Genomic DNA, 23,696 nt, shown 5'->3' with positions numbered 1-23,696 from the left:
CGGTGACTATTGCTGCTCAAGATCCTGCAGTGCTTTGCGCACGCTGCCATCATCATCTTCCACTAGCACACCTCCCTTCCAGCAGCCAATTCGCTCCCCTAGCTCCTTGTTCTTGTTATACTCTGTCTCCACAGCCTCCCTGCACAGACCACCAAATGGATGAAAGAGGGAAGTCAGATCACACAAGAGAATGCGAGGGCCAAGTAGGGAGAAAGGGCTGCCTTGTGCTGATATGTAGTGCGTGCAACATACCAAACACCAGGGCCGACAACTACATTAGACTGCACAGAACGCTGCACAAATGTAAGGTAGAGCAGCCACTCAGTTGCAGATGCTGCCAGCTTCAAACACTTGCAAATATTGTGCTTAGATCAGACATGTAGACTGAAGGGCAAGTGCATGACAACAGCCTCTGCTTGGTTGCAGCATCGCATGCTTGCACAGGAGATTCCAGCCAGTCTTTCCGTGAAACTGACAGCTACCTTGGCCACAGAAGGGTCCATCATGGATGCCAAACAGTGCAATTATCAAGAGTGAGGGCAAATCGTTACCTGTTCCCTTTCCAACCGACATAGCGCGCAAGCGACTGGGATCCCATTAGCCTGGCGGCCTTCACCCTGACAGCCTGCTCGTCCCATCGTGGCAGAAGTTCTGCACAGATCTCCCCCCATTTGCCAACCCCATGCTTCTCGAGACCCTGCTCCACAATGTAATTACTGTAATGTAGCAACATTTGCTGATAAAATGGCATCACATCTGGAATGTTTGACTTGCGGGCAGTTTTGTATGGAAACATCCCTGATGAGAGCCAAGTGCTGACCTGATACAACAAGTCTCGTTCGGCGCTTCCCCACTTCTTGTCATCCACCAGGACGACCTGCATTTACACTTGCTTAATCTTATAAGATTAAATGGAAATCACATTGCTCCTATTAAAACTTGCTTTGCAGGGCGAGATTGATGCTGGACAGCGCACCTTCTTTGGCTTGAAGAAATCTTGGTTAACGCTGCCGTCTTCTGCAATCATACCCGGTGGGCTCAAGATTCTTCGCATGTCTTTCACCCACTGTATGCGGTTCTCTGCCTCTGTTGGGGAGACCTGTTCTCAGACAGAATACACTTAGCTCGCATGTGATAACATCACATTCAGACATCCCACGTGTGCTCCAAAAATTCAGCAAGATTTTGCATCCTTGACAGCCCTTATTAATTTCAGAGAGCGGATTGATGGAGTAGGCACCATCACCATCGCGAAATATGTTTACCTGCTTTTCTCGCCCTTCCTCAAGCACTGCGACCAGAACGTCGGCTGATGCCATTGAAGTATCTCGATGCTGGATCCACCACTTCCTAGGCCGCTACTTGATCAGGCTCAACATATACGTACTGCCGGGAGTTTATGTCGATGCTGATCTGCACCGCTGGCTGTCTGCACGATTGACGCTCGTCGGTGACAAAGGAGACCAGAACCTATTATCGGAGCTGCAACGAGACTCTACTCTGCAAGGAATGAGGAAGGTCTCATGTCAAGAGTGGCATGTGCGCACACGGTGGTTGCATGTGGGCAGTTGCCGTCCTATATATGTCTAGACCTGATCAGGCAACCCCTGCAGGGCGCTCCAAACTCTTTCAGCAACAGCCAACAAACGGACACTCGGGAAGTCTGAGGCGCATTTTTTTTGGCTATGTGGCAATGACATGCAAGCGATCTCGAGCAGTTCTTGTTTTGTTACGATGAGTGCTTTCGAGCAGAAGGGTGCACATCTTGTTCTGTTCCTTCTATAGTCTTTCCAGTTCAGTGCAGCGGCAAGAAAAGCTCTTGCAGGAGATCTTTCAGAACATTGATCCACATTATCTGGTGACTTCTGTCGTGTCTTAGCGTCAGCGTGCGATGGGTCAGTGTATAAGCATCGAAGGGGGAGCAAGTCAGCAGGAGAGATACCAGGTGCTGAACGTGTGGATGCTCCCTGTCCGGCTTGCAGCGTTTCAAAAACAGGTCTAGTCATGTAGAAGACTAGAAGTTCCGTAGTGTCCCTGTTTGCAAAGATTTAGGTGTCTTAGAAGATAAGGGTTGTACCTTGACCTGCACCTAAGAATCGATTACCTGCACAGCGCTAATTCTTTTGGTTTGCTCATAATTCGTAGCCCAAATGGCAACAACCTGCGGGAGTGATGACGCTAGACGGCAACTACAACGGACACCTCGAACGCCTTGCAGCCAACGTAAGCAAAGCTTCCTGTAGCTTACTGTCTATACTTCCTGTTTAATAACCACGTCAATAAAACTCCGGGGCTATCAAACATCGTAGCATGTCTGGATTATGAAGGCAAAGGCACCATGTTGTCGTATATAATGCACCTGAAGCTATGCCATTGTGCTGCATCCAGGGAACTCCAGTGGACTCCGTGGAATCTGATCGCATGCACGATAGGCAGCAGCAGCGCCCAAGGCTTGGCTTTGAAAAGGAGAGCACCACCATCCGTCTTGGCAAATACAAGATCAAATTTGGCAAAGGTGAGCTCCTGGCATGCAAGAGAGGTTGACACAAAAAATCTGAGGAAAGCGACCTCTGACCTTTAGGACAGCATTGCAGATTGCACAAAAATCTTCCTCGCTCGCATATCAGCAGTGTCCTGAAAGCATCCGATTCCAATGGAATGATTCCGTGGCATTAAGACTGACATGGACTCTGAACCGATGTGCCTGCGTGTGCATGCAGATGCGGACGAGGAGGAAATGGAGAGCCCCTACAAAGGTGTGCCTCTCCCTTGTTGTCAGACAAATCTAACACAACAGAGCTTGCCCACCCTGTGCCTCCTTGGCTCATTCAATCTTGCTAGGGCGTTTGTATTGCGTTCAATCTCTATCATCAGGCAGCCCAAGTCGTGCCAGCACCTTGCAGATGTTGGTTCTGAGCCTTCCTTGCCCGCGTATTAAATTTGCTATTATTATTATTGTGCAATTTCCTGCCAAGAGGTGCATCCTGCAGACAAGCCGCAGCCAAAGGCTGCCACAATCCCACCGCTCGCTGGAATCGCCAGATCCAAGCAAGGCCCAATCAACCGTGGGTACGGTGCTCGTGTTTATGTCGGGCCCCGCCAGCCGGGGCCACGTTACTGATTGTATCCCTCATTAGTCATGCAAATGCCTAGCAGATTCGGCGAAGGATCATCCGGTGTTTGGGCAGCAGCGACACAGCGACAAACTGCCGGAGACAGGTCCAGTCAGCTGGACACGCGGGGAGCTTCTGGGTGCAGGCGCCTTTGGCCGAGTGTACCTGGGACTCAACAATGACACCGGCCAGCTCATGGCTGTCAAGCAGGTCAGCTGCTGCTTCGCTTGGCTCTGTTGAAATGTGCGGGCCTCTGCTGCGCTCAATTGCCCTTGGAAAATGAGCAGAAGCAGACAAGCTTTCTCTCTTTATTGGAAGAGGGAGATGCTTGAGGAATCACATAAATGCATGCATTCAGCAGGCATGTGCTGGTCTTGCCTTGTTGTGCAACAGGCTCTTAGCTGCCTTGCTGAAGTGCCTGTGAAGCTGTCTGGTGCAGTATGCACCTGCGGAGACCAGTCTAGTTCAGTGCGAAGGTGGCATGTAACCAGCTCCGTGGTGTCAAAGGGAAATTATGAGCTGCTGACCAGGGAGATCTCGAGGATCAGACAGAGATCAGACACTGCATCAGCGGCAGAGACACATGGCCGCCCGCGTGGCTTTGCCATGTCAGCGGCCATGTCCCTGCAGCGAGTGAATAACATCCATGCAGGGGGGAAGATTTTGGCAGTGGCGGGTCGCTGAAGGCGCAAATCTGCGCGCATGCAGGTGCTGATAAGCAAGGATGAGAACGTGGCTGGGCGCGTGGTGGAGCACGTGCAGTCCCTGGAGGCTGAAGTGAATGTGCTCAAGCATCTGGACCACCCCAACATCGTGCGCTACCTGGTGCGCCTGACATCTCACTTCCCTGCGTTCAAAATCTCTGTTGAATACAAAGCGTGAAGATAATGCTGTTTTCCTGGGGCCCCCAGCCGACATTCCTCCCACTTGAGCAATGACTCTTAGCTCTGGCTAAGAATGCTTGGTTCAATGCAATTGGCTAGAGGAAAAGATGTTAGTCTTGCTTGGTTCATCATGCTTCAAGGGACCATCTTGCGTTGGTAGACTGATCTGTTCTGTTCAATGTGATGCAGCTACTTGTCATCATGCATCCTTGACAGGTCTGTCAGCAGACAGTACGGAGCACTCTCAAACAGGAGAACATATGCATATTTATTGGCGCAAAGTCGCATGCATGAGTATGCGTATTGAAATCCCTTGGTGCTGCAGGGCACAGACAGGGATGACCAGCACCTGAACATCTTCCTGGAGTTTGTACCCGGCGGCTCCATCGCATCCCTGCTGGCCAAGTTTGGTGCGGCCCTCTGCTGCAAAACCACACAGCATTGTGTCCAGGGCAATCCTTACCGTTGAGGCACTTAGTACATCACTGATTCAGAATACAGGCTCATTTGAGTGCGAATCCTGACCTGCAACAAGCACAATGTATGAATTATGGTACAGACGCTTGCATGTGCGGGAGACCCTATTGACAAGGGAGTACATGCCACAGAGTAAATAGGGCATGACTTGCATTGTACGAGTCATAGGCCCCGGCTGGCGAGGGGCGGCTAAAACACCGAGGAATAGCCTATGATTGAATTGGTCTTGCTTGGATTTGGCAAGTCCAACAAAGGGCAAAGGAAATTGTGGCAGCATTTCCTGCAGCTTATCTGCAGATGCAGCTTGTCTTCTTGGCTGAATACCGTGGAACAACAAGGATCATCACTTGGACAGAGTTTGACAAGTGGTATGTGCATTGTGTCAGGATCGTTCAAGGAGAGCGTGATAAGGGTGTACGCGCGCCAGATACTGCTGGGCTTGGAGTACTTGCACCACAACAAGATCATGCACCGGGACATAAAAGGCGCCAACATCCTGGTCGACCACACCGGCCTCGTCAAGGTGGCCGACTTTGGCGCGTCCAAGAAGATCGAAGACCTCGTCACCATGGGTGCGGCGCCCCCTGCTCTATACAGGGTTCCTGGGGGTATTTACCACACAGTCATACACATGTTAGTACACCATTAAAAGCATCAGTATACTGATAGTGGTATTTCTCACGGTATGCGTAGGGGCAGTAATGGCTGTTCTCATTGAGGACCCCTTTGTCATGAGTGACTCACCTGCTCCTGAAAAGCTGTTCTGAAGGAATAAACAGGCTTAGGCGCGATGCATGCCACGTGCCATTCAATGATTTACAGGAGCTCCATTTTTTTGGTTGTGGGCCCAAATTTAGAGAGATTACATGAGCAGCTCGCAGGGCACAAATTGAGACGGGGGCAGCATTGTTCTTCTGGAGCACTTTGACAATTTTTGAACGCTTTGGTTGCCTGCATACTTGACTCCAGCATGTCACCAGTCCGGTATTGCCCTTGTTCAATTGCTAGGGTGCGGCCTGCTAATCTTCACTGGAGGGTTATGGCGCAGGACAATATTGAATGTGTTGCATGCGCAGACTCGGGCTTTAAGTCGATAAAGGGGACGCCGTACTGGATGGCTCCGGAGGTGATCAAGCAGACGGGCCATGGGCGCCAGGCGGACATCTGGTCAGTCGCCTGCACCGTCATTGAGATGGCCACCGGGAAGCCGCCATGGAGCCAGTTCCAGAGCCAGGTACACCTTATCAAAGCCCGACACGCTAATATTTTTTATGTCCTTATTTCTTTGTTTTTCCAGGGTTATAAGCTAGACCCTGAATATCTGATGCCTGCATCAAACTTCTCTAAGGTGTCGCATTCCATGAATATGAGCCGCCTCTGCCCTAGGCATTGCAACGTGGCTTGCGCAGCTGCAAAGGCTGGCAGGAGTTTGCCTGCAGGTGTGTCACGTCAGGCAAGGATGATGTACACTTCTGTGCATTCATTAAGTTCAACCAACCACTAGTCCTTACATGGGCACACAGAGGCAAAGAGGCCATGTGTTAGGTGCATGCGGATTGAAGCAGAAGTGTGATGACTAATTCATCTGTGCGATTGCCAGGTGTCGGCGCTGTTCCACATTGCGTCGTCCAAGGAGCCGCCGGTGATCCCAGAGGTGCTCTCCAAGGAGGGCCGAGACTTCCTGCTGCAGTGCTTCAACAGGCGCGCTCCCTCCCTGCAGCTCTGAAAGTATTCAATAACACTGAAGTCACTGGTTTAAAGTTGTGGAATGCAAAACTTTTACTATTTCAACAGCACTAAATTACGGGCGGAGAGACCCACCCACTGCCCCTGCTGGCACCCCTTGGTTGTGCTCTTTGCTGCAACTGGGGGTGCAAATTGGCAATCCTGTGACAGACCTGCAGTCTTGAGGATGTGAACAGGTAACCAGGCACATGCAAACAAGAACATGCATTTGATCACGTCCAGACATGTATTGACAAAGAGGGTATCCGGCTGTAGGGTGCCCAAGGAGCGGCCGAGCGCGGCGCGGCTGCTGCGCCACCCGTGGCTGGCCGACCTGGCATGCCAAAGCACTGCAGCACCCCTCACCAACATCTCAGTCCACACCGACATGCCACGAGTGCGCACAACTCTCGCTGCCTAACAGGCAGAGAATAAAATGGCAGCACAGAAAAGGGCTTAGAGCATAAGATGACAGCACAGAAAAGGGCAAGTGTCAGAGCTTCACAGTGTCCGGTCCATCAGCTCCTGCAGTGCTAAAGTCCAGTCTTGCAGAGAGCTGGTTCTGTGTTGGGAGGATTATGAAAAAGGCTAAGATAGTGCCGCTCAATTCACATTCCCTCTCTTGATCTTCAATGCCCGATACACTCATATCCTGAAATTGATGCCATTTGGGCTGGCGTTTCAAGAACGCGGCGTGTCATGCTGCATCTGAGGAGGCTGACCTCTCCAACAGTCCATTGAGGACCAAGAAAGGACCAGGGACTACAGCCGCGATTTTTGCTTTGATGGGAGCCATGTGCCAATTGCAACTTGTCGCCATGCAAGCATCCTCTGACATGTATCTCTCACACCCTGTTATTTGTTTATCCCCTCACGAGAACTGCTTGAGCTGATGTGATGCATTTTCATAATGCGCAGGCCCGGGATGACCACCTGCTGAACCTACCCTCGCCCATCCCTGAGGAGCCGGCCTCGCTGGGTGGATCGACAGGGAACGCTCCCGCGCCGCGCCGTGCCCAGAACGGTTCCCCCAGCAAATTGATGCCGGAGCCGCGGCCCTTCACCCCTCGCCCCTATGCCCTCGTGAGCCACCCTCTTTTCCCGCCATTTGCCTTTGTTTCTGGGGTTCTGGCCAATTTTCCTGGTTTCTTTTGATCAAAATATGTTGATTGAAATTTTGGCGCGTGCTAGCATGCACTGTGATCAAGCCGATGTCACTGACGCAGAGAGCACCCACTGGAAACTTCCAAGGACCGCAGAGGGTTGAAACAAACAACCGCCAGCGATGTGTGGGCCGGTTGTGAAAGACACTCGCCAGCTGGCCGAGAAAACAGGGAGCCCCGCACTGCACAGCCGCATCTGTGCACATGCAGTGCTCACAGTAACTACCACAAGAATGTATTAGTGGCGTATCGATATGTGGCGTGAGACTAAGAGCGCTGCCCTGGTTCAGGCGCAGCAGCAGCCGGAGCGGCAGTTGGCGGAGTCAATCGAGTCGGCCGCGGCGGACAGCGGCGGCCACTGGGGCGGCGCGGCCGCGGCGCTGCGCGCGTCGACTTCCTCCCAGAATAGCCCGCAGGCCGGCCGCGCTCTTCAGGTGCGGCCCAGTAGACCAGTCCCGGCAGACACCGCGATTTCACATTTGCAGCGGTCTCAAATTCCTGCATATCTTTGCTTCGTCACCATTGTTGTGCTGGTGGGGGCAGAGGCAAGAGCAGGGCCCGGAGAGGATGTCCACCGGCTCGGCAGGCAGCGCGGCCGGCCGGCCAGCCGCGCGTCAGCCCAGCGTGTCATCACTGCAGCTGGCCGCCGCCGCCGCGAGCCTGACTCACAGCTTCGAGTCTGACTGCTCTGTGGAGGTACGACCCTGTGTACGACCATGCACTTAAGTGGGCAAGTCCATCAGTTAAATAAAACTCACACATGCCTTCAAAACACAGCATTAGGTGTCACCTTGACTAAGACGTGCTCCTGTCTTAGTCATTATCCCTAGCCATCACTGCATGCAGGCCACTGCATGCAGACCAGACATGGAACCACAGCTAGCCACAATCTACAAACTCGACACGCCGCAACAAAGAGAAGCTGCTTTGTGCAAAACCTCACATGTGGTATCATTGCATGCAGAGTGACTACAATCCGGTGGAGGAGCCTTCGTGGCTGGCGGACTCCATAGACCTGGGAGCATACCAGAGGCAGCAGGGGTCTCAGCAGCCAGATGAGGAGCGGCATTCCTTCAACATGATCTCACACGATGAGTCACCCGCTGAGTCAACCGACAACGCGCACCGCCCCACCACAAACATCGCCTCTCACCACAACCCTGACCCTGATCACAACGAGGTGGTTTCCACCTCGCTTGTCAAACAGCTCACCAACTTTTCACCGAGGGCTCTGTTATCTCATGTGCTCAGCCGAGTCATTCCTGTCGTCCTGACTACAATGTAAAGTGTTGCCCAAAGTCTGCAATTATTGTCATTTCGTGGCACCATTCCCCGGCTCGTCGCGCGCAGCAGCAGAGACTTTTGATGGCAATGGACCGGGCTCTAGTCTCCTGGTTGGCAACTTGTGGCATACCAAGTGCACCCTTACCGGTCCTATAATAGGTTATGCACAGTACATGACAGCAAAGTAGAATTCAACTTTATGATTTTGTGTGCGCAGTCGCCGGGCATGCCGAGCCTGCGGATAGAGTACACGCTGTCGGGCGCGGCTGATGAGGACGCGGCGGCAGGCCACAACAGCGCGCATAGCCTGCCCTCCCCTGACTACACACGCGCTGTGAGCCGCGTTGCCTCCTCCCCTTTGCTCTGAAACCCACCACCAGAGAACAGAGCTTCTAACAAGCAGCAACTTTTGCCTGCCTGTACCTTCGTCTTGCATACACAGAGCTCACTTGATTTTGTGATCAGCACAATCGCATCCCTTTCTTGACGGCACGCAATAGACGTTGGGGCTCTTGTGCATGCCGGGGTCCAGAGGTATGCTATTTCCTACTGTTAAAGATACAGGGTCAGGTTCTGACTGCCCTCACTGTGTGTACAGGCAAGGGACAGCGTAGATGTGCTCTCGCTGCGATTCAATCAGCCAGCGGGGGATTACGGCACGCCGCAGCGATTCGGCAGGCGGCCAGATCCGTCGGCAGCCTCCGACACGCGCTGGCCGATACCCTCCGGCACGGTGAGCCAGGCTCCTTTGAATCCCTTCGTTAATTTCTCTGGCCATTAGGGAGCAGATGACATCCTATCTGCAGCTGGAGTGGCAGGCAATGGTATGAATGCAGCCAGGGAGGGCCCTTCTGCCTTGCTGCCTGCTGCTGCAGACATTTATTGCCGAATGCATGATCTGAACTCCTTTCTCACCGCTGCATGCTGGCTGTCACTAGTGCTGCACATCCTGATCTTGCATGCGCAGTTTTTGGCAGCCATCAGAGTCTCCTGCCATCTAGATAACCAGGTTCTGAGTGTGCCCTCTGGTGTGCGCAGGAGAAGAGCAGGGGCAATATGTCTGCAACTAGAATTGTCTCGCTGCATGCATCTTGTGCCAGCCCATGAAGACGAGCTTACGAGGAATATCACATCCAGGGTTCAGGGGTATAGGTTGACCCAATAGTAAAAGCTGGGATGTCTGCGTTTCAGCTCAAATAGAGGTGCGAAAGTGTGGCAGTTCTGTGCTGCTGTGAAGCAGCTGTATCAATTGCATGTGCAGTAGGCGGTGGTTTATAGAAGAGTCACTGACATATTAGTGGACATAGTGCATCAGCAGTATTGCTGTGCGGCTGCCCGATGCTCTGCTCTGGGTTTGAGGCATATGCAAGGTTGCTTGGACTCACTGCTTGGACATGCAGGTAGAAAGATGATGCCAGGCACACAGACAGCAGATGTAAGGAATCAGCAGCAGACCTAATTTCATGCATTGAAGGGCGAGTTTACACGTCATGTGAGCCCCTGTGGCTCCTACCCCTTGATAATTGCAAGCTAGCTCCCTCATGAAGACTGCTGGCATCTGAACAACTTGCCAGCACGTGATGACAGAGCTCTTCTAGAACAATGGACAGCAGCTGGTGATTGTGTGCGTCCGGCACCTCATGATCAAAGTGAACCATTGCGCCACCTTGCTTCTTTTCGGCGTGATCTGGCCGTCCTATCGAGCTTTGGAACCCATCAATAATGTGCCAACCAGCCTTTTTGAAAAGAGGCACTGCCAGCTCATTGAACCTGACAACAGACAGCCAGTTGGAAATGAAAACTTGCTCGTCTCTATAGTCAGGGTGAAACCAATCGACCTGGCTGTTGCCAAACTTGAGCCACGCTGCAGTGGTTGTTCTAAACACCTTCACACCCTGAAATTCTGATGCAGCCACATACTCTATCACCTCCTGAAGCAGGCTCACATAGCTGGTGATGCAGTCAAAATCTGCGCCCAAGCCTGCGTCTTGGCGAAAGGCAATCTGATGGCCGACGTTGCCACAGTATTTGTCAAGGTCATGCAAGCCGCTATTGAAGTGGATCACAGGTGTGCAGGCCCCCTTGTGCTGACACTCAAGCAAGCGATCGATGCTCTGCTTGATATCAGACATGCGTGACATCATGCCATTATTCGTGGCCTGAAAGAGAACATGAAACATGGTGCGCTGGGTTCTCTGTGTGTAGGTCTCTCCTTCCCCCTCAATTCTCTCCCCTAGAATGTCAGCCAGGGACTGCGCTTGTACGCGCGTCACTGAGTCACCTATTGCATAAATGATCACTGCGTGGTCAGCAGGGAGACACTTACTTATGGCCCTGGTGCTCGCTGCAACCATGCACTTGAGGTCTGGCAGCCTGCAGGTGTCTGGAGCCCACGCGAAAGTAGCTGTGGTGAAATTGACCGGGTTAGAGTGTTCTCTGTCTATCGGCACGTCTGCCAAAACCCAAGAGCCAGGTGCATTGCCCAGCTCTGCGCCTGTGCAGGTCCTCTGGGGTGCAGCATGCCGGCTGTTGGGGCCAACTCTGACCTCGAAAGGGGACCCTGGAATGGGCCTGCCTTCGTATGTGGAAGGCTGCTTATAAAAAGCCAGGCTGTTGTTTGTTATGATGGACGAAAACTCCACGACCACGTCAAGCATGTACAGCCCAGCCCTGCAAAGAACTGTCAAAATCAATAATGTGATGGCAAAATGTTTCAGAGCAATAGTGTCGAGTGCTGCGCCTCAAAGGTCGATGGATGACAGGACGATTGAGTGCTCCCCTTCCCCACAAATCAAGAGTGGACAACGCACTTCTGTGGCGTGAAGTTGATTGTGAAGTTGTGGTACGACGTTCTCTCCACCTTCCCCACGATGATAGCCGTTCCGACCAGCCTTGCATAGAACAGTGGGTCGAGGTCAGCCTGCACGCCACACACGTTGTCCAGATTGTCTTTCATAAAGAAAGACCACCACAGGGGGTTCGTTTCTACAGCAAGTCTTTAGGGACTGATTGCTGTACCTGAATGTTGTACTGATCGGGATATCGGCTAGTCTTCTGATGTAGGTCAGCGGCACATTGCTCAATCAATATCATCTGGATTGCAGCGGGATGTCCCAGGCTGAAGTGCATTTCGCTGTCCAATCGGAAACAAGGAGCAAGGGATTGTTGTGGTCGGTTCCATTGCATATCACCTGGAATGTAAGAACCGGCAACGGTGGCTAATTCACTGTAGGATCGCCAATTATTGCTTTTCTGTGCTTGCTCTTCGCTCTCATTATGCAGAGCATTTGACGCAATTCCGGCGACATAAAAATGTGCAATGAGGATACACAAGAGTCCAACAGGGCTCATGGTATTTGTGCCCTACTATTTTCCAAAACTCACCACCTACATGGTCTGGTGGTGGCCAAATAGGCCTATCCTTTCTCTGCTTTGCATGCTGCAATCGGGTCCCCAAAGAGGTCACCTGGTCAAAAGGTCCAATAGGACCTCGAATCTAGTCTCGGATCCCGAGGATCATCGCCGATGATTCTTCGGTATCGCTGGGATTTCAAATTTTATTTAGGGAGGAAAATATTCTCCAAGTCACACAATCCCACAATCCCGCTGTAACATTCCATGCATTTCTTGAATTTCTATTGTTATTATCACACGCTTTTCCTGCCAAGAGGCAAGCTGCGTCCTGCAGACAAGCTGCAGTTAAAGGCTGCCACAATCCTACCCCTGTTGGACTCGCCAGATCCAAGCAAGTCCCATTCAACCGTGTGCACGGTGCTCAGTATTTGTACCGCCCCCCGGGGCCTTAAATTGTGAACCTCCAAATTGGTGGCCTTGTCTCAGCTTTTAAGAATAGACTGACCATGATTGGCTCTAGACCAGGAGGACCTCTAAAAATTTTGCAGGGCATCAGAATGCCCAGAATTACTATGGTGAGATATGATGTGTGAGTATCCATGATCATGATAGGCTGCAGAATAATGTAGGCCCCGCAGATGTGGCTGCAGACGCCCTGCGTGTATGCCATATGGCCTCTGGCTTTGGGTTTGCCGACCGTGTAATTATAATAGTAATAATAAGGTGCATGCATGTGTCACTAAAAAATTGCAATCTCTGCATGCGACACTTTTCTCGCAGATCGATCTGGTACTTGTGTTCTCAATTGGTAGTGGAGAAACTAGAGAGACTTCGGAATCATAAATTTCGCGATTATGCGTGTCCTTCCAAGAAACCACTCAAAAAAGAGACGCCGTCGTCCCGAAATCGACACGCCCAAATCTTGGAGCTGAGCTATTTTTGGAACATTGTGTGCCTCCGATAAGCAGCGCTCCAGGACCCGGCTCGACACAGAAAATTTGCAGACGCCCGCTACTGACCCTTCACACCTTTTAAGATCTCGGCATCATGGTCAGTGTAAGGCCCAGCACCCGGCTGTTTCTGCACAAGCTGCCCCAAGTTACGTATCGGCATATGCATGCACTCCACACCACGGTTGCTGCTAATTCGGTGAGTCAGCGAGACGGTGCAGCAGGCTAGCCTGGTTCTATTTGTTTCCGCCGAGCCTTTCAACTGGTGATCGGCCTGTTCACGTCAATGGAGGGTGGCTCGGAAAGCGTGCGTTGCTGCATTATTGGAGATGATTAAGGGGGCAATTTTGCAGCTGACATGCTGATGAGGGCGTGTGTGAGGCCTAGCAAACCTCTAGTGATTGACACGTGAGCTAATATGCGCCAGATATGAATGCCTGTTTCATCTCTACCTCCTTTGCCCCCAGCCTACAGGCATGTGCATATGGACTGCAAGTGCAGCCAGATCCTTGGCTGCTCCCCGTGAAGTGCGTGCCATCAATAGAGAGTCAGACCTGGCATGATAGTGTTCTGATCAGGCAGCACCTTGCTGACAGAGCTGCCAGATCTGCAGACACCCAGAGTCTCGGCATGTCTGGTAGTGCATGCATATGCGCATTGCCCTCGCCAGCAGTGTTGGGCAAAGTGCATGCCCCCAAATTGCTTTGTGTACTCATCTGCAGTGCTCTGCCTCACATTCTGCAAAATATGCAGCCCTGCTCTGCCCTCCTTCTCCTAGAGTTGTGGTCTCCTCCTCGTGTGGATCAATGCAACTTTCATGTGGTCTGGTTCACGGGCTTTTGTGTGATGTGTGCTGTGCGCAGGCGGCTACAATCCGCGGCACCTTCTCCTACAAGCATCCCAAGGTGCACGATGTGGAGATACGCCCCGGGGTGACGACGCGCATGGAGGGAGTTGACGGGGAGATATCGCGCATCCACTTCATAGACACCCAGACCCAGTCCCCCAAGCCGCCACCTGTCACCGCCGTCTTCAAGAACCTGACATCTGGCACGCAGCAGGCACGCCCCCCCAGCTTATGTGATCATTCCTGCCCAGAAAAACTCCAGTCGGAAAAGAGCGTCATGTGCTTATTGTGGGCAGATAGCATGAAGTTGAGGAACCCGGTCCCTGAATTACCTGCTGCTGAAAAAGTTCTCAATCCTGCCTTGAAGCCTCTTAAGTGTGAAGAATGCCGTTTTGGACCTGACCTCCGGCATGCAGCTGGCGCGGCCCTGCACCACATGTGATCATTGCCTCCCTCCAGTCTAAACAGCGGATTTGCCAACCTGTGGTGATGTTCAAAACATGCAAGGCTATAGGATGGCAGCAGGCTGCAGCAGGCGCGGCCCTGCACCTCATGTGATCAATGCCTGCCCGATGATCATTGCAGCTGTCACCACTCCTTTGTAGCATGTGTTGTGGAGCAAACATTGTGACCGATGGGAATGTTGTGCATGCATGCAGACGCATGTGGAGGGCTCCTTCTACGCGTGCTGGTTTGCTGACTACGTGCTGCAGGTGGACGGCGAAAACGTGAGCGTTCCCTCTATTTTCAAAACCAAACATGAACTACGCTTCCTTGAAAATTTAAAATGTGCACTGCCACTGCCTTCCTGTCGCCATGCGCACACTGCTACTGCCTTTCCTTCTGCCATGCATGCAGCCTCTTCAAGAAAGGAGGGGAAGTAGAAATTCCTGCTTGCAAAATATGCAATGCGCCCTCCAGCATGCCAGGTGGCACAGCAGTGGGCGCGGCCTGCCAACGGATAGAAGAGTGCATGTGCAGCTGAGTTGGGAAGTTGGTCCCGATGACTAATGTGCTGATGTGGCACGCAGGTCATGGAGTTGGCGCACCAGAAGCAGCACACCATCAAGGTGATTCATGATGCCCGCTAACTGGGCATTGCCCCCGTAACTCCTTGAACTCTGTCAGCTGGGAGAGGTGTCAGCCATCTTCATAGCTGCAAGGTTCAGCGGGAACAAAGGTCATGCAAGCGTTAACACATCTATGCACGTGATGTCTGCACGACCCTGGCATGAGCAGGGCAATTCGCCCCCTTTTCAAAGGGGCATCGCATTGTGTGTGGCAATCGAGAAAATTAAATTGGGTGGATCGATTTTGGATAACGAGCTGTCGACCATGCAGTTATAACATAATTATGAGGAGCCCATGAGGACACCTCGCATGCTGCTTGATGTGCTTTAACAGTTCCAGAGTGTCTATCTTTCTCATGTCTATTTACATGCGTAGCGTCGGCATGTGCGCGCAGGCCGGCAAGCCCTACGGCTACACCGAGTCGCCGCCCCCAAGCATGCGCGGCCAGTAGACGCTTAGTCAACCGATAGAGGCTGGGTCAACCGGGAGCAGGCACTGAAGGGCGCAGGCAGCAGGGCAGCAGCAGTACTCTCTGTGCCCGCAGCACCTCAATCAGCAAGCTGGCTGCTGCCACAGCCTCACAGCTGCTTCCAAGCTGCGCAAATGTGAAATCACAGCAGCCTCAGCCTAAGCATTATGCCACTGCATTCACATGTTCGCCTTGCATGCTGGAGGGACCAAGGAGGGCTTCAGACTTTGCATTGTGTCACCATGCCTACATGGCTGATGTTGAACGGACCAAGAAGAGAGGTTAATCGGCAGCATGCGTTGGCATGTGCCTGTTTTGCGAGTGAACTTGAGCTCCAACTGGCTGAGACAATTTTGACCCCTGCATGCACCTGACATTTGCCTGTGGCAGCTATGGGCTGAAAAGGTTTGACCCCTGCATGCTTGTGACATTTGTCTGATTGCGCATACATTTAGGGACTGTGAATGCAGTGACTCATCACTTTTAACAAGTGTTGACCGTTGTGTGCATTATGCAAGAAAGAAGAAGCGTTGTGAAGCTCTGCTGAATGTAATTAGTACAAATTTGCGGGGAAGCAATTACATGCTGTGTCTATGATAGCCCCAGACTGCATGCAGGCACGTGCATCACAACGCAAGAAGATCACATATCACACAACAATTTAACCCACATTTCACAGTATCATTAGTGATAGCTGACTGGACTTGAAAATCCAGAGGGGAAAAGGGCCCCCTAGTGGTTGCCTGGCAGTCTGTATCTGCTCATCAAAAGCACTAGCGGCAGACAAGTATACTTTTGCTGGACAGGAAACTAACGGAGCACACATGTCCCACGTCAGGAGCACAGCACAAACACGGTAGCATGGATGGTGCAAGGCTGCATATGCAGTGCAGCTCTGAGACACACTTTTCTCAATATAAGCAACTGGAGATCAGGCATAGTGTGCTCAGTTTTCGCCCAGGGGCAGCCACAGAATGTCGGCTGCCCCTGCACCATCCATGGCCTTGCAGGCTTCTGTGCTTCTCAAGTACTCAATTCATTTCAGAGCAAACCAGCTAGCTAGAACTCCCTTGGTTTCCCCACATATGTTGCTTGGATAGCACTGCAAGCTGACATGCAGGAAGGACCCAGGTAGTTTCAAAAGCAGACTTGCACCGCCCAATCGTTGCGTGCCAAGCTGGACTCTGATTCTGATTTTCAAATTTCAAACACACCTACTGTGCTGAATCGTCACATACAGCACAGTCACATGCCGACCCCTCAGCTGTTGTTATCATCCAGATCAAAGAAAGAGGAATGCAGGCACCAGAGTACGAATATCACATTTCCGTTGGTGCGCAGACCGTTCAGGGGCGGTACACGACCTCGATGTTGTTGTCGTCCAGATCGATGACAAAGCAGCCGACGCCGTCCGGCGCGTAATGCGCGCGGAAGCCGGGGGCGCCGTTGTCGGTCCCCCCGCTTTCCAGCGCCAGCCTGGCACAATGCATGCACAGCGCGCTCAGCACAGCTCGCTCAAAGGCGCAAACAGCATGACACGGCTTTGCTCGGGCATATATACTGCTCATATTTTAGTCCGGCCAGTACCATGTGACGTCAACGATGTGCGTCCAGGTGATATGGCCTGCCCAAATCAAAATCAAGGAAAGAAACCTGATGCTGGGAGCTCAACGCAACAGCACATCCAGAACAATGCACAAGAGACGTAGAAATGTCTTCAAAAGCAATTCATCCTCCATGCGCGGACCATCTCTAGTTGAGAGAATCGCTGGGACTCAGCATAATCGTGATCGGAGCCAAAGGGGTGATGTTGGCAGATGTCCGAACTTGTCACGTAACAACAACAATCAGCTGTGCAACAGACCGAGCAGCCAGAAATGTGCTGCCCTGCCGGCAAGTGCATTTGTTAGGAAGGATCATGGCTGACTCACTTGTAATACTCCTTCACAGACTCCTCGGACGGCGCCAGGATAGCAAAGTGGGCGCGCGTTGGCTTCTCCTCTGCGCAGAAGGAGAGTTGATCAGACTTTCAGATCTCAGCAACTATGCAGTCCTTCATCTGAAGCATCCTGTGAGTGTGTGCATTGCTCGACGAACACGAGCTTCGTTCCCAGTAGCAGATGTCAAAGCAATCTTGCAGAGCAAATGTGATTGTGCTTGGACAGTGGTATGCCAAACTTCGAAGGCTGCAGTGCATGCATCGTTTGCATCCTTCTAGCAAGACCTGCATTACTGCTGCACGGTAATGCCAAAGTATAGACATTGAAGGCACGACGTCTTGGGAGGATGTGTCTCATGCACCTTGCTTGACGTAGATGTTGCCTGGCTGGCCTGCCACTCCGAAGCCGCCTCCAGTGCCCCAATCCGCGACAGGCTCATAGCCGAGGGGTTTCAGAGCAGTGGTGTAGTACGCCTTGGCCTTGGACCAGTCCTTGACCTTGAGCATGAGGTGATCGATCGGCATGTTGATGTTTTCCTGCACAGCGGAAGATCCAAGCGTTTCAGCCGCAGTCCTCGCTATGCAAAGGGTTGATTTCAGCGTGCATGATTGAAGGGCTCGTTCAGTGGCCCACGTGCTGGGGATACCGCTTGTTGAGGATGGTGAATTCCTGACACAAAAGTGTCATTTAACGATATGTTACCACAGTCAAGCCCATGAATGTACCAGATTCAATGGACCGAGAGACCCTGGTCATCGTGTACATTCCGATGCTGAGGAAAAGACCTAGTACGGCACGGGCACGGCACTATTAATGTTAACAGGCGTTGAGCTGTAGCGCATCGGTCCCTATCATGAAAAATTCGAGCTATGGGAAAGTCGGAAGCGACGAGAATCTACAAGGACACAGCAATTGTGGGGAGCCTGCCTGTCCCGGAAGTGGTGCTTTGTCCAAGACGGTGTCGGAGAGCGATGGAGCACCAAGCCTCGATCGCACAGACCTCCCTGCAGAGCGAGCGTCGATGTCTGCTGGACTTTGTGATGGAGTAGTTGCGCAATTTGGCAGATTACGACGGAATGCTCGATCAGATCCTCTCGTGCGCCCTCGTGTCACGTAATCGACCTGTTATGGCCTGCCATCAATTTCTTGGCTTTTTCAGGGGGTGCAAATATTTGACCCTGCCCAGCCGTAGATTCAAACCGACATCGACAGGCGCAAAAGTTTTCTTCACTGAGCATCGTTTTTGGGAGCAAGTATCTTCTGAGTCTTGTCTGCATCGCATTCCATTTGCGCAACATGACCATTCTCTTGTGAGACTCATTGTGCAGGTTGTGACTTCGAAGAAGATGTCACTTTCTTTACTAGCAGCGCTTGCCTTCTGCATCGCATCGGCGCACGCACAGACGGTAACTCTCCGCTATGCATCCCAATAGTCCACCTGCACGATGTCATGGTGACATGTTCCTCACCATTCAACCCACTGGTATTTTGGCATGTAACTACCAAGGGCCCACCATCATCCCTTCCGATTAAAGGGAACTCTTGCAGCATGGAACTTCTCGGGTGTTCATACCTTCAAGTCAATAATTCGCCGGATCTGCTTGGTATGCGGGCCTGTTTATTCTTGCAGGCCCCTGCCATCAACGGGCCAGCTACTGGCACTTGTGGGCCCGTGCCCATCCGATACGGCACTTCCGGTGCTGGAATGGCGAAAGTTCAGACCTTTGTGGCGCCTGCGCCCCTCTTCATCCCACAGTGCTCTCCAGCAGCAACAGACACCTATGTGTATAGCCTGGGTGTGGGCAGGCAGAGCAACTACATCCTGCCCGGGCCAGGTGCGTCACAGCTTACAATTTGCATTGCGATACGCCAGGTGACGTGGAAACATGTGCACATGACTGGAGCAGCTTCAGCAGGGTCAAACTAGCTGGCGTCGCACCATCACCCCGCACCTGCAGCCCTCGCCACTACTTGTTTGTGATGTTTCAGCAGACAGCAAGGCACACTTTTTTTTGATGTCTACAAAAGCTGCATGAGATTGAAGTTCTCCATTTCATTGCATCATGTCCCTGAGGTCCTTGCCTGTCAGGTTGCTTGCTGCAAGTGTAACAGCCTGCTCGCTGCAATTGTTACAAAGGCCTGGAACGGCTGTGTGCATGCTGCAGCTGTGAGGAGCATCGGCAGTGACTACTCGCCGTCCTTCGGCTACCGGGGCTCACCGGATCTGGACCTGACAGCGGCTGTGCCCAATTCGGGGCCTGCCCCCCTGCCGGTGCCAGCCGGCCTCCTGGACGTGACACTGTCCTACCTGGCAAATAGCAGCGCCAACTTGCAGTGCGGCAACGCCAGCAACACGCTGACATCAGCCTTCCTCATCCAGGTGCGTTTTCATGTTAATCTTGGAGTGACATGCAAGTTTATGTGGGTGGATCTTGGGATGCCGTGCTCTGTTTTGACATCCAGAGCTTTGAAGACGAGGAGTAGGATGGCGTTGCACGGTTGATACAAGCTTTCAGCTGACAGTCTGGCGGAGCTCACACTGCACATCACCTCATGTGCTTTCTCAGTGTGCGTCTCAAGTAACACAGGTGGTCTGTCTCAAGACATCTGCCAATAATCTGCCCATAGCACCTCCCAGGATGGATACTGAAGAGATCCTAAAATACTGACGCATTCTAGAGTCGTCCACTTAGTAATGCACGCACTCAAGTCTTCAGCTGAGATGTGCGGCTGTGCTGCGCCAATTTAGGCGCCCACAGCTACCTTGGTTTCGGGACCCCCGACCAGCACGGCAGGGAACACCGCCTTCAAGCTGTTCATCAACGTAACCTACGCGGCAGCTGCCATCCAGCTTCCCTTCTCCGACCCCGCGGTTGTGCAGACGGGCGCAGTCACCGTGACTAATGCCGCTAATGGCTCGCCCCTGAACGGCGCCACCTCTGTCGCCAGTTCAGGCCCCGGCTTTGTTACCTATTCCTTCGCTCCCTCGCCGCCGCTGCCGACCGGAGGTGACTCACCGTCCAGAATGAGATTGGAATGCTTGCTGTGAATGTTTCCGTTTTCTAGGATCAGATGCATTTTATGATGTTGTGTTAATGCCAGTCACTGCCTTCCAATGCGCAGGTGGGTTTTCCATGCTCTTCGGGGAATGGACTTCACTCTTTTGTTGACTATTTGTAGGAGTGATTTCAGACTTCATATTGTCAGGCGCAAATCGTGATCATTATCTTGACCTTTGACAGATATTCATCCCTGCCCTGGTACTGCCTGGCCCGCAAGCATCCTTCAAGAAAGCAAATGCAGGTAGCAATACATGCAAGCTACTTCATATGAGCAGTTGCTGAGGTTTGCGTTGTTCCTGTGCAGCTTACAGCGTGGGTGCTGCGTACGCCAGCAACTCGGCCTATGTCCTGGGCTCCGCCACATCAGCGCCCTTCGCTTTTGTCATCACCCCTCCGGTGCGCAATCCCAGGGGGACGTATATCTAACAAATTAGGTTGTGATCCTCTGGACCCTGAGGCGCCAGCTTGACCTGGTGCACATGAAAACACCTGGTAGCGAAGGCAGGATGCAATAGGATTTTGAACAGTTAGATACAGAACCCCGTGGAATCCCAACTGCATAAGACAAGCCTCGATGGCATCGGCAATACAATATCAGCAACAGCAAATGAATGGTGAGCAGTGGTGACACAATCTATTCAGTAATTGAAGAGTTTTGCCTGGTAGGTGCTTGACTGCAATGAACGCAGGCTTTTCTGCTCACACTTCCCTGTCTGCGTGGCAGATCTCATGCCTGGGCTTATCTAATAATTAGAATCCCAGAGATAATGATTTGGAAGTGCATTCCAGCGCTTGAGGCAGAGTTCATGGCTCACAGGTGACCTCAACACCGGCGGCCACCACTTCAAAGCCCCCTGCCACCACTTCAAAGACCCCTGCGCCCACCACAAAGACCCCCACCCCCACCACAAAGACCCCTGTCAAGACCCCCACCCCCACACCCACGGTGAAGCCCCCCGCTATGTGCCAAAGGACCCCCCTCTCCCCTGCCATGCAATCTCACATCATTCCCACAGTGCTATCGAGGTCTTGTTCACACACAAGTAGCTACATGCCACAGATAAGCTCAGCAAGAGCAGATTGAATGCCTGATGAGAGCCATTGCAAAATCGGTCTGTGCGCGAATATAATCGAGGAAAGGTTGCCAGCCTGCCCTGTCTGCAGAAGCAAGTTGAAGTGACTGTGTGCCCCTTGGACCAAGCCAGGCATGTCTTTGAATTTTCTGCATCTGAGAGATCGCCCCGCCTAGCAGTCAAGCTGGTGCCTTAAAGGTCCAGCAGTTCACAAATATGGGCGCTGCATTCAGAACCCGGAATGAGTGTGCCGCAACAATATGCTTAGCAGCTGGTTCATGTGGACACCCGGCGTGGCGGCAGGGTGTTCTTTTTGGCAGATCCTGCCAATCGGCAAACAGCCCCTGAGACATCACCGGATTTTTAACAGAGGCACACCACCGGCTGTCTGAATTCAAGCGGCTATGCGCAGGTCAACCCGGCGGTAGCGGCGGCGCAGAAGAGGCTCAACGATGACCTGGCGAAGCTGCCGGGCACCACTGGCATCGCGCGCTTGGTGCTTCTGGCTCAGATCGCCCGGGACCGCGCCGCACTCGCCGCCGCTCAGGCGGCCGCCGGATGATCAATTTTCCATTTTCAAATTAGAAGGTTGTAAATCCATCTGATCGGCATTTACCCTGAGACGGCGCGGCGGCCCGGAGACGGCCGCCGCCAGTTGACACTTTTATTTTTATTCCCCGCCGCTTTGGCGGGAAATAGCGTGGCAGCTGGCGCAGAGTCGCCGTCGGACGGCGCGGCTGCTTGCCGGGAATGCCCCCTGACAGTGCGGGGACTGGGGGGACCCCGGCAGTCTCCAACGGTCCTCCCTGCGGGGGGATTCCTTCCAGCTGCGCCGCTGTCTCAAAGGGCGTTTCCAAGAATATCTGCTGCGGGAGCTTACGATTGCAGAAAATAATGACGTGGGAATTTGAGGCAGCGACAGCTGCTTTTCCTCGTGCTGTGCTGGGTTCCAGTGCAGAGCACCCATTTTCACAGTGTCCTGAGCTTCTGGACTTGAGAGTTCAGGCGGGGCCTGTTGCTTTGAAGCACCTTTTCCTTACCGTTTTCATATTTGATGCAGCAGAATTGCAGCTGCATCACCATGCACCTCGGAAAATGCTGCATGGTATCTTCAATGGCAGCTGTTGATCTGCATCTGGATGCCCACTGATCACAATGGACTGTGGTGTTTATATTGCCAATGCCATGCTTGCAGATGGTAACCTCAAGAGCCAGCAGAGTATGCATGGCTGGCCAGAAATTCATCACCTTTTCCATTTTCTCAATGCACTGCGTATGGATAACGGTTTCAAAGGCTTTCCATGCATATTGTCCTGGGTGCAAGTGCTCCATAATTTTGGGCCTTTATTTTCTGTGCGCAGACTTTTTAGTTGGCCAACCATGGTGTCTTGTACAGGTGGTCGGCGGGGTAATTGTTAGTCAAACTAACTTAGTATAGAAATATACTGGTCCCTCTGTCTTCCATGTCTGGCAAATACCATACCGTATACTTTGTGACAGAGTCACAGGCGGATGGATGTAGGACACTTTGCAACGCGCATGCGATGACATGTTTGATTGCAACTGTGTATTGTGCAGCTCTTGGATCGTGTTGTAATGCATATCATGTGATCGTGTGGTGTTGTTCGATGGGCTTTGATCTCAGTAAGGAAGGTAGAAGTCTTTTAAATAAGTGATCAAATGAGGGACCTTCAGGGAGCTTCTGGCACGACAATACCTCTGATACGGTGTCAATCTTGGTGCAGAAGGAGAACCTTTATGCACACGTGGCATGTACGGTAGAGCTAGAAATCTGTTTTCAGGTCGAAGATATTCACACGTTCGTACGACAGGAACGCCGTTGTGGATCATGACAAAGGAGAAAATCTGGTCGATACGAGAGCGTGAAAAGGGAAGACTTTTGCGATTAAAAAGAGATATTTAGCGACCTGCGTGCCACTTCACCTTGCTGTGTCCTCATCGAGCAAGAGGAAACCCGTCTTAGGTCTGAGTTTGCGTCCCTCGCCTGGGAATGTGAGGAGACCCGACTCGACCGTCTGAACTTACCGAGAGCTGTGTGCAGGGTGAGTGATGCGTTCCACCACATCGTGAGCGCATGGTGGGATCCAGCATATTCTTAGCAGTGCTGTGTGAGAGTAAGTGTCGTTGCGCCACTGGTCTTAGACGGTGACGGTCTGCACGAAACTTCCCGAGGTGAAGAAGATGCGGCTGCTGCTGGCTTCACGGACAGAAATTTCGAGGGATCAGCATGAGAGCAACAACAGTACTGAACAACATTCAACAT

At 52.3% G+C, this 23,696-nt stretch overlaps 5 protein-coding genes across 5 annotated transcripts; 2 read left to right on the top strand and 3 right to left on the bottom strand.

Annotated features, from left to right (window-relative positions):
* Positions 1 to 33: 33 nt before the first annotated feature.
* COCSUDRAFT_8646 (hypothetical protein) lies at positions 34 to 1,081 on the bottom strand (the record flags this gene model as incomplete). Its single annotated transcript, XM_005650666.1, has 4 exons — positions 34 to 139; positions 552 to 697; positions 821 to 877; positions 977 to 1,081. Coding segments are annotated over 4 exons (414 nt in total), but the record flags the coding sequence as incomplete, so codon positions are not given.
* Positions 1,082 to 1,679: 598 nt separating this feature from the next.
* On the top strand, positions 1,680 to 15,319 carry COCSUDRAFT_46524 (Pkinase-domain-containing protein; the record flags this gene model as incomplete). Its single annotated transcript, XM_005650665.1, has 21 exons — positions 1,680 to 1,945; positions 2,146 to 2,223; positions 2,389 to 2,515; positions 2,721 to 2,756; positions 3,157 to 3,323; positions 3,822 to 3,938; positions 4,323 to 4,407; positions 4,861 to 5,046; positions 5,551 to 5,708; positions 6,075 to 6,175; positions 6,476 to 6,596; positions 7,118 to 7,282; positions 7,653 to 7,796; positions 7,906 to 8,058; positions 8,327 to 8,542; positions 8,864 to 8,980; positions 9,245 to 9,379; positions 13,814 to 13,969; positions 14,457 to 14,525; positions 14,829 to 14,867; positions 15,263 to 15,319. Exons 1-21 carry the CDS (start codon positions 1,892 to 1,894, stop codon positions 15,317 to 15,319), a joined length of 2,481 nt encoding a protein of 826 aa, XP_005650722.1. The 5' UTR covers positions 1,680 to 1,891.
* A 584-nt stretch (positions 15,320 to 15,903) lies between these two features.
* Positions 15,904 to 18,340, bottom strand: COCSUDRAFT_65018 (Glyoxalase/Bleomycin resistance protein/Dihydroxybiphenyl dioxygenase). Its single transcript, XM_005650664.1, has 4 exons — positions 18,205 to 18,340; positions 17,639 to 17,813; positions 17,269 to 17,338; positions 15,904 to 16,813 (listed from the first exon to the last, which is right to left on the bottom strand). The coding sequence occupies exons 2-4, from the start codon at positions 17,799 to 17,801 to the stop codon at positions 16,684 to 16,686; spliced, it is 363 nt and encodes a 120-aa protein (XP_005650721.1). The 5' UTR covers positions 17,802 to 17,813; positions 18,205 to 18,340; the 3' UTR covers positions 15,904 to 16,683.
* Positions 18,341 to 18,623: 283 nt separating this feature from the next.
* On the top strand, positions 18,624 to 21,974 carry COCSUDRAFT_61164 (hypothetical protein; the record flags this gene model as incomplete). Its single annotated transcript, XM_005650663.1, has 7 exons — positions 18,624 to 18,683; positions 18,908 to 19,112; positions 19,443 to 19,657; positions 20,027 to 20,285; positions 20,644 to 20,735; positions 21,157 to 21,285; positions 21,825 to 21,974. 7 exons carry the CDS (start codon positions 18,624 to 18,626, stop codon positions 21,972 to 21,974), a joined length of 1,110 nt encoding a protein of 369 aa, XP_005650720.1.
* A 50-nt stretch (positions 21,975 to 22,024) lies between these two features.
* Positions 22,025 to 23,498, bottom strand: COCSUDRAFT_61163 (hypothetical protein; the record flags this gene model as incomplete). The annotated part of the gene is made up of 2 exons (XM_005650662.1): positions 22,025 to 22,218; positions 23,459 to 23,498. The coding sequence occupies 2 exons, from the start codon at positions 23,496 to 23,498 to the stop codon at positions 22,025 to 22,027; spliced, it is 234 nt and encodes a 77-aa protein (XP_005650719.1).
* Between the last annotated feature and the right edge of the window lie 198 nt (positions 23,499 to 23,696).

The sequence above is a fragment of the Coccomyxa subellipsoidea genome, assembly GCF_000258705.1.
Source record: "Coccomyxa subellipsoidea C-169, whole genome shotgun sequence".
NCBI lineage: Eukaryota > Viridiplantae > Chlorophyta > Trebouxiophyceae > Coccomyxaceae > Coccomyxa > Coccomyxa subellipsoidea.
Note: the sequence above shows the minus strand (reverse complement) of the source record. Positions and strands in the feature narration are given on the sequence as shown.

Coding starts and splice junctions, on each gene's coding strand:
- COCSUDRAFT_65018 (XM_005650664.1), bottom strand. CDS start 17,801: ATGCCGATCGATCACCTCATGCTCAAGGTCAAGGACTGGTCCAAGGCC. Junction 17,339..17,638: donor CAACATCTACGTCAAGCAAG/GTGCATGAGACA, acceptor CCTTCTGCGCAG/AGGAGAAGCCAACGCGCGCC. Junction 16,814..17,268: donor TCTGTGAAGGAGTATTACAA/GTGAGTCAGCCA, acceptor GCATTGTGCCAG/GCTGGCGCTGGAAAGCGGGG.